This window comes from Myotis brandtii, unplaced genomic scaffold, assembly GCF_000412655.1.
Source record: "Myotis brandtii unplaced genomic scaffold, ASM41265v1 scaffold667, whole genome shotgun sequence".
Lineage (NCBI taxonomy): Eukaryota > Metazoa > Chordata > Mammalia > Chiroptera > Vespertilionidae > Myotis > Myotis brandtii.
In genome coordinates, this window is record NW_005370593.1 from 2,267,506 (window position 1) to 2,276,462 (window position 8,957).

At 37.2% G+C, this 8,957-nt stretch overlaps 1 protein-coding gene across 2 annotated transcripts in view; it reads right to left on the bottom strand.

Moving 5' to 3' along the window:
* The window catches only part of SCFD1 (sec1 family domain containing 1), a 123,840-nt gene that overhangs the window by 81,981 nt on the left and 32,902 nt on the right, over positions 1-8,957 (bottom strand). For both annotated transcript variants that reach the window (XM_005880994.2, XM_014528975.1), the window contains exons 11-12: positions 4,467-4,606; positions 656-746 (exon numbers count right to left, since the gene is read on the bottom strand). In XM_005880994.2, the coding sequence (XP_005881056.1) occupies positions 656-746; positions 4,467-4,606 (231 nt within the window). The remainder of the gene's footprint in view (positions 1-655; positions 747-4,466; positions 4,607-8,957) is intronic.

An 8,957-nucleotide genomic window follows, 5' to 3' on the forward strand; every position in this document is an offset into this window, starting at 1 on the left:
CTCTGCCTGCCAGCCTGATCACCCCCTAACCACTTCCCTGCCAGCCTGATTGATGCCTAACTGCTCCCCTGCCGGTCAGATTGCTCCTAACTGCCCTCCCCCGCTGGCCACCTTGTGGGGGCCATTTTTGATCACATGGGGGTGGCCATCTTGTGTGTTGGGGTGGTGGTCAATTTGCATGTTACTCTTCTTTAGACATGATTCAAATAATAAATTAGTATTATTTAAAAAAAAATATTTGCTCTAGCCCTAGCCGGTTTGGCTCAGTGGATAGAGCGTCAGCCTGAGAACTGAAAGGTCCCAGGTTCGATTCTGGTCAAGGGCACATGCCTGGGTTGTGGGCTCGATCTCCAGTGGGGGGCTTGTAGGAGGCAGCCAATCCATGATTCTCTCTCATCATGGATGTTTCTATCTCTCTCTCCCTCTTCCTTCCTCTCTGAAATCAATAAAAATATATTAAAAAAATATTTGCTCTACTCAGTATTTAGATTTCATTATGAAAAACATCTTTTATATAAGTTGATGTATTTTTTTTCTTTTTTAATTAAAGCAATGAATGGTCTTGAATTTTTAGGAGAAGAAAAAGTTAACTTCTTTCTCCTTCCAGATGCCCTTCTGCTTCCCTATAATTCTAAAAAAGTAAACAGAATCTTACCATAATGCTTTTAAGTCGTTTAACTTCATCTTCCTGTGCTCTGTAAGATTCTAGTTCTTGTTGAACTGATTCTGCAACTTCTGGGAATGGACTGAAACAGTATTGAACAGAAGCGGTTAATATCCAAAATTTATTGAGAACTCAAGACAACTCCAAAAAAATCCAAACAATTCAACTAAAAAGTGGGCAGAGGACCTGAATAGACACTTCTCCAAAAAGGACATACAATTGGCCAACAGACATGAAAAGATGCTCAACGTCACTAATTATCGGAGAAAAGCAAGGATGTATCACCTCATACCAGTCAAAAGGCTATCTCATGCACTCTTGGTGGGACTGCAAATTGGTGAAGCCACTATATAGTATGGAGATTCCTCAAAAAATTAAAGCTTTTTTTTTTTAAGAGAGAGAGAGGGGGAGACAGAAACATCAATGATGGGTCGGCTGCCTCCTGTATGCCCCCTACTGGGGATGGAGCCCACACCCAGGCATGTGTACTGACCAGGAATCAAACAGACAACCTCCGGCGACCTCTTGGTGCCATGGTACGATGCTCAACCAACTGAGCCACACCAGCTGGGCCCTCAAAAAATTAAAAATGGAATTGCCTTATGACCTAGCAATTCCACTTCTGGGTATGTATCTAAAGAAATCCAAAAGACTAATTTGAAAGAATATATGTACCCCTGTGTTCACTACAGCATTATTTACAAGCCAAGATTTATGTATGCAATCTGTAAGTAACCATCAATACATGAGTGGATTAAAAAAAACCTGTGGTACATACAATGGAATATTACTTGGCCATAAAATAGAATAAAATCTTACCATTTGTCACAGCATAGATGAACCTAGAGGGTATTATGCTAAGTGAAATGTGCCAAACAGAGAAAGACAAAATACCACATGATTTCACTTATATGTGGAATCTAAAGAACAAAATAAATGAACAAACAAAATAAAAATAGACTTGAAGATACAGAGAATAGATGATGGATTCCAGAGGGGAGGAGAATTGGGGGCCGGGTGAAAAAAGGTGAAAGGGTTAAGAAGTACTAATTGGTAGTCACAGGGATTAAGTAAAGCATAGGGAATATAGTCAACAACATTATAATATCTATAGTGTCAGGTGGGTACTTGAAATATCAGGGGATCACTTTGTAAAGTATATTATTGTCTAATTGCTATGCTGTATACCTGAAACTAATATAAAATAATGTTGAATGCGAACTGTAATTAAAAAAAAAGTTACATGCAGATTTAAAATCACTGTGGGGATGTGGGGGTTGTGAGAGGTTGGTGCTCCTTACCACCCTGCATTGTTCCAGGGTAAACTGTATGTTACAAATACTATTTCTTTAAAATGCATAAATGTAATATTTATACATCTAAATATAAATTAAAATTTTATTTCTATTCTCTTCATTAGACATATTACATTTTCTCTTCCCCCAAATGCTATTAGAAAGAAAAGTAAAATATCTAAGTGACTGAAAAACAAAGAGAAATCATGGTATATCAAACATCAATTAAATGCTACATCCCAAATTAACTTGTTAATGTCAAAGGGTTAACTACAAAGGAGGTATTTAAAAAGTATTACATGTCAGTAACTGTGGAAAAAATATTTTAATTCTGTAAGCTTAATATCCTAGAACACTACTGGTAAAAACAGAATGCAGGCCAGTTTTGTTTAACACCTGGTATCTTCTTTCAGGTGACTTGGCAGTAATCTCCACAGGCTTCAATACAACTGATTCGTAATCACTGAGCGGTTCTGGTAGAAAGTGGCACTTAGTACTAATCTGGAATAATTCTAGAGGAACATATGACCATGAATGAACGTGAGTTCCTAACGTGAGTATTTTTCATCCATGCCTAGGGGAGGCTAGAAGCCTTTTCTCTTTTAAAAAGAAAAGGTTATATGTCATCAGTAATGAAACTAAAATCTCCCCCCCTTTTCTAGGCCTGGACATTTGATAACACTTCATTAATGAACAGTATATTTCATCCAATGGAGACTGACAGAAATGACAGAAGTTCTGAAAGCATTTGAGGAACACAATCCAGTTCTATATGACAAAAGCAGGCACAAGCCCAACTCCAGCAGTATGTTGGCAAAAAATAGCACTGAGCATGTAAAATGTGCTGGGTGAACTAGACGACCCTTAAAATCTCTAGCAGCTTCAGGTCTCAGGCCAACAGACAATAACAGCTTACATTTACTGAGCGCTTACTGTATGCAAACACTTTGCTGATAGTTTGTCTCTGTTTTCTCATTTAATCCTGACCAATCTTGGTAAGGCACACACTATTAACAGTTGAGACCAGGGACTTTGGATCTGCCAGAACTGGGTTTTATCCCTGGTTTCACCAATGAAGGCTGGATGACTCTGGGCAAGTTACTTTAATTATCTCAATCTTCATCACAACCTTCTGAAATAGAGCAATAGGTACAATTATCATCCCTACATTTTACTGATGGGGAAACTGAAACTCAGAGAGATTTAAGTCAGCTGTTTCACTTCATGCTGTCTCCCCGTGTCCTTTGTGCCCACCTTACTCTTTAGTACAATATTTAGAGAGAGTTATTCACAGCTATTCCTACTTGCAAACAAAAATTTAAAGTTCTTACTATTCATTTGATCTTCTGAATTGATCCTAAACATAAGGTCTAAAGAAAATATTTAAAATTTCCATATTTGAGTGAAGAGATTTTTTTTCTTAAGCTTTTTCTCTATTAGGAAATATAAATTTTAACGTTAACTTTAAAATATCCTACATCCTCTATAAATAATGTACATGTAACTTCTTGTACTTCACCATTCTGGAAGGAAATGTACACTATGAAGTTCTAAAGAGTAGAGAATTATTTAAAATAAAGTAAATCTTAACAGTACTCAAATTTGCCATAGTCAGAAAGAGGAAGATAGTGGCTTTCTCTGTACAGAGAAAGTAAAATTCTTTGCTATAATGATTTTCTAGTGTTAAAAACTTAAAACATACCAAAACCCCCCAACATTTTGAAACTTTATATCCTACTTCTCTTTCAACATAAATGAGGCCAAAAAGAACAGCCATATCAAGGATATAGATAGATATAGATACAGTAACACAAAGTATTCAAAATAATATAATATTTCTTAACTGTTTCTCTCAGAGGAATAATTTTTATTTAGATTGTTTCTCTAGCTATAATGACCACTTGCTAAGTTTTATAACAGTTAGTGAGCCTACAATGTAGTCTAAACTTCCAAACGACAGAAACATCTAAGATCTGTGTATCTGCCTACAAATAAATCACAAGACAAATTGTTTTGATTTTTTTACCTATTATTTCTAATGTACTTTAAATAAATCTGGTTTTCAGGCTCAGGCATTCTTTCCACAGACATATAAAACTGGGTTTGCATGAAGGCAAATGGGACAAAAAAAGGAAAATCAGACCTAAATGGGTTCCCTATCACAAAAACCCATTTTAATGAAAGGCAGAAATGGTCTTAATGAAGGTCAGCGGGGATAGCAACAAAATTTAGAAAAACTATCTGCAAAATCTACAAGATCATATGGTATGAGCTTCTTGAATGGGAAATTGGCTACTACAAAATAACAAAAAAAACCTAAGGAGTCAGGAAGAAATCGGGCAATGAAGACACATAACTATGGACTATTATATATAGCTCCTATTCATTGTGTAGATGAACACTAATCCTTTTGGATTGTTTTTTAAATAATATAAATTAAGTCAGATGACATCTTCATTTCTTTTTAATGGGAAAATCTCTTATTTAATTATGTTTTTCTTACGTACCTTCCTTTATGTTTCTGCCAAAATTTGTCAACTGGAGTTAAATCATAAGACTTCTTGTTTTTTCTCTTTGGTCTAGCACCAGCTGGAGTATTTTCCAATCCTGAAGATTCTTCCAAATTAACTCTGTTTAAGTGAAAATCCTAAGAAAAAGTAATCCTGTATTAAATAATAGTTTTCTGAATTTAAGAACCATAACATTTCCTACAACAAGGAAAATAACAGATCCTTGATGCCTTTTCTAATATTTTCAAGGACAAAACACAGGATCTGAAATTTATAAGACCTCTTTTCAATGTATTTTTACACACAAATGTACTTTTTTTCACAAATGCACTTTTGTGTATATATGAAGCAGTAGCTGTATAGGATTAGAATTTCAAATATATGTAAAAACCATGTTAAGATTCTTGTGTATAATAGAAAAATATTTTTTTCATATGCCAGCATAGACATATTCTTTTAATTTTACTTTTAACAATGAGATTACATCATATTTTTGCCATACCTTTCTCATTTAGTAATATATTTTAGAACTCTTTCTCTATTTTATATGCACAGCTACCTCATTTTTATCATGTCAACATAGTAGTCCAATATTCAGCTCTACCTATTTCTTTGACCAGACCTCTTCATGCTTAGCTGTTTCCAATACAATCTTAAATATGATTTTTAAACTCATAGAGTCTAACATTAAGATTTGTTACTTGATGATGGATTGCACCTTTAAAAAATTCCAACAGAAGCTACAATAACTGTACTCGCATTCAAATAAGTTCTAAGAGCTAGTCAGAAAAGTAGTTGTTAAAGTTTTCTGCCTAGAATTAATTTTACTCCTATGAGGCTTGAATATTATTTTTTGCCCTTTCTCAAAAAAACAACAAAAAACCAACAACATACAAAATAAATAAATAAATAAAAGTAAATTTTTTTTTCTATTCTTGCATTTGACCTGTGGGTTCCTTCATGTAATAGCAGTATTTTATGGTTCAACTCTACTCTGAATAGCTAGCTAGAGATAAAACATTGCTATCAATAAATGAGTAAATAATGATGAGCAAGAAAGAAATTACATGGATAAATTATCTAGCATGATACAATCATCTTAGTTCTAAGATATAAGTTTTAACTAATGATTTAACTTCCAGGTCTTAGCAAATTCAATGTACTGGATACAATTTAATCTCCTCTTGATAAAACAAAATCATCAGTACTGAGTCTAGAGCAGCCGTGGGCAAACTACGGCCCGCGGGCCGGATCCGGCCCGTTTGAAATGAATAAAACTAAAAAAAAAAAAAAAAGACCGTACCCTTTTATGTAATGATGTTTACTTTGAATTTATATTAGTTCACACAAACACTCCATCCATGCTTTTGTTCCGGCCCTCCGGTCCAGTTTAAGAACCCATTGTGGCCCTCGAGTCAAAAAGTTTGCCCACCCCTGTACTAGTAGTAAGTAAAAATACTCTTCTTTCCCTTAAATAAAGTTTTAACCCAAATTTAGAAACAGCAATGAATATGGAAATACTAAACAATACCAAATGAACTCAAGGGTGTCTTTTGGGCTTTTACATAGCCCACACCTCTAGTAGAAACTTCCTATGATCAACTATAGTTTGTTCAGTTATAAACAATCTATGCTTACATTAAATTAGTAAAAGTTTGCATTATACTCTTGAGTTTTAGGCAAATGCCTGAAACTACGCCTACAGAGTGCTGTCCAAGAGGTTTTGTGTTAATAAAGATTAAAGGATCAATGGAGCATCAACCTTCAAAGTACCAAATTTTTGAACTACACTTAGGCATCTGTTATATTGGAATCACACATCTTTAAGACAATGAGTGCTTCTAAAATGCTTTTCTAATAACTTTTCAAAAGTATATACTAATTTAGAAACCACCTCCTTTTAATTTCTTGACAAGGAAAAAAACAAACTTTATTAAAGTCCCTATGTATATAAGCATAAATTCTGATTTAAAGTTTCAAATAATAAGAGTAAGATAGCAAAGGGCCAAAGGCACAAAAAGAATACCTATCTGGAACTTTTACTCCATCTTGTGGAGGTAAAGAGTATAATTAAGAATTTTAAAAGCTTAGAAAAAACTTCAAAAGCAGCAGTTTTAACACTCAACCAAAAATGGTGTTGTTACAATTTATGATTCTCTCAGTTATAGATTTTTCACATCTGAAAACTGCAGTAAAATTAATGATCAAGTCAATATAAGTCGTACAGTTACTAAAACCAACCTCCTCAAAAGACTATTTTCAAAACACCTAAATATCCTATATAATAAAAGCCTAGTATGCAAAGTGTCCCCTTGACCAGAGTTTGACCGGGAGTTCAACCGCTCGCTATGACATGTGCTGACCACCAGGGGGTGGTGCAGAACACGGCAGACGTCAGCGATGCACTGCGACCTCTCACCAGCTACCTGGGGGCAGGGGTGACGGGGATGGAGGTGCAGTGAAAATGCAGGGTGTCCGCCGAGCTCGCTCTCACTCCCCCTGCTACCCTCCCCCGGGACACCAGGGCTCACGCACTGGGTACCTTCGAGGAGCCCACCCACAACCGCGTGGCGTCTTCCAGGTGAGCCGGGCTGCAGCCGCCAGGACTGCAGGGGCCAGTCGGGTTCCCTGTGGGTTGGCATAGGAGCCAGTCTGTGAGACCGGCTTGGAGAGAGTGCGCTGCCCACCAGCTTTCATAAGGTGCTACTGGGCGACCCAGAGGCCCACGCTGCACCCCAGCCCATTGCGTCCAGCCGCGCTCACCACATCTCTGCGTGGGTACTTGGGCGCCATGACTCAGGCGGAGGGGGGCATGCAGCACCCCAAGGGTCTAGGTGCTGCCCAGAGCTCAGCTGGGACCTGCCCTTCTACACCAGACGCTCACGCTTTGATCACCGGACAGGCCTAGGGACTGTACCCGTGCACAAATTTTGTGCACCGGGCCTCTAGTTTTAATAATAATATACTGAGAAAACACTGCTTACATGATAATAAAAAAATCTGAGAACCTACTCCCAAAAGTTAGAGATGTGCATTGCTAATAACAAAAAATAAAAACAACAATAACCCAAGTGTCCACAGGAATCCACTATTCTACCCAACATGCAAGCATGGATCACGTCTGCTTTGCTCACCCTGTATCTCAGTGACTCCCACAGTGTCTGGTACAGGGCAGGCACTTGTTGCACTGAATTCTTTGGAGACACAAGGTTGCCAACTTTTTATTCTGTGAAGCCAAGTGAAGAAACTTAGAACAAAACCAAACCAAAACCCTACCATCTAATTTTACCATCCTGTATTTTTAAAAGAATATTTTAATTTAAAAGAGTAGAAAATAAAAAGTAGTAAGTTTCACAAGGATACAATAATAAAAGGTAAAGCACTAAAAAAATTAATATAAAGGTCAGTCATAAAAGTTCAATTAATAGTCCTTCTCCTTATTATTCTCATTTCACTCTGGGAGAGAGAAAACCTCAAGGATCAGCATCAGCCTTGTCTGGTTTTGGGGAATCTCTGCTCTAAGTTACATGTCCCAATGGGGACTCAGACCATATTCCTTTTATTGCAATTACTTGTATCTAAGTCTTATCTCCTGAATTCCAAGAATCATGTGCATTAATTTCATCCAAGAACTCTGCAAGGTCAGTACTTAGAAAGGATCTCAGTATCTCAAAGCTCTATACAGCCTCCACACACCACTGGCAGAAGAGAAGAGATTACCCCTGAACTGTATGCTCTAAGACAGCGGTCGCCAACCTTTCGGACCTCACGGACCACCAGTTGGCGACTTCTGTTCTAAGATATTGCCGCCCCTCAGTCTACCAAGAATTCTACCCAAGAATCTGGACTCCACTAATCAAATATAATTTGAGACTATCAAAAGAATCTCATCATGCCCAACAATCCCTGTATGCTTTTTGTACTCCCCCACTTCAGGTCCCATATCTTATTTTTACCTGACTCCCAAATCACTTCTGTCACACCCTCTGGAACTCATACTCAGTCATCAGCAAAATCTCCTATTCTGAACATCAACAACTCTAAATCATGATACTTTTTTGCTCTAATTGAACTCTAAGTGGCTATCCCCTGTAGCTTTCTTAGAAATTAACCATTTGTGTGTTGTTTTTCACTCATCACACATTTCATATCAGTGGACCTGAGATTGGCACAGGTGTCTTCCTTGCTACTCCCAGACTCTTTATTTGTCCTCTTCCCTAAAACACCAGTTTTGAAACTCCATCACTGGCCTATAACAGCAGTTCTCAATCAGAGGTTATTTGCCCCCCTCCACCCCCTGGGTATATTTGACAAATGTGTAAAGACATTTTGGTTGTCACAACTGAGGGAGTGCTACTAGCATCTAGAGCAGTGGTTCTCAACCTTCCTAATGCCACAACCCTTTAATACAGTTCCTCATGTTGTGGTGACCCCCAACCATAAAATTATTTTCGTTGCTACTTCATAACTATAATTTTGCTACTGTTA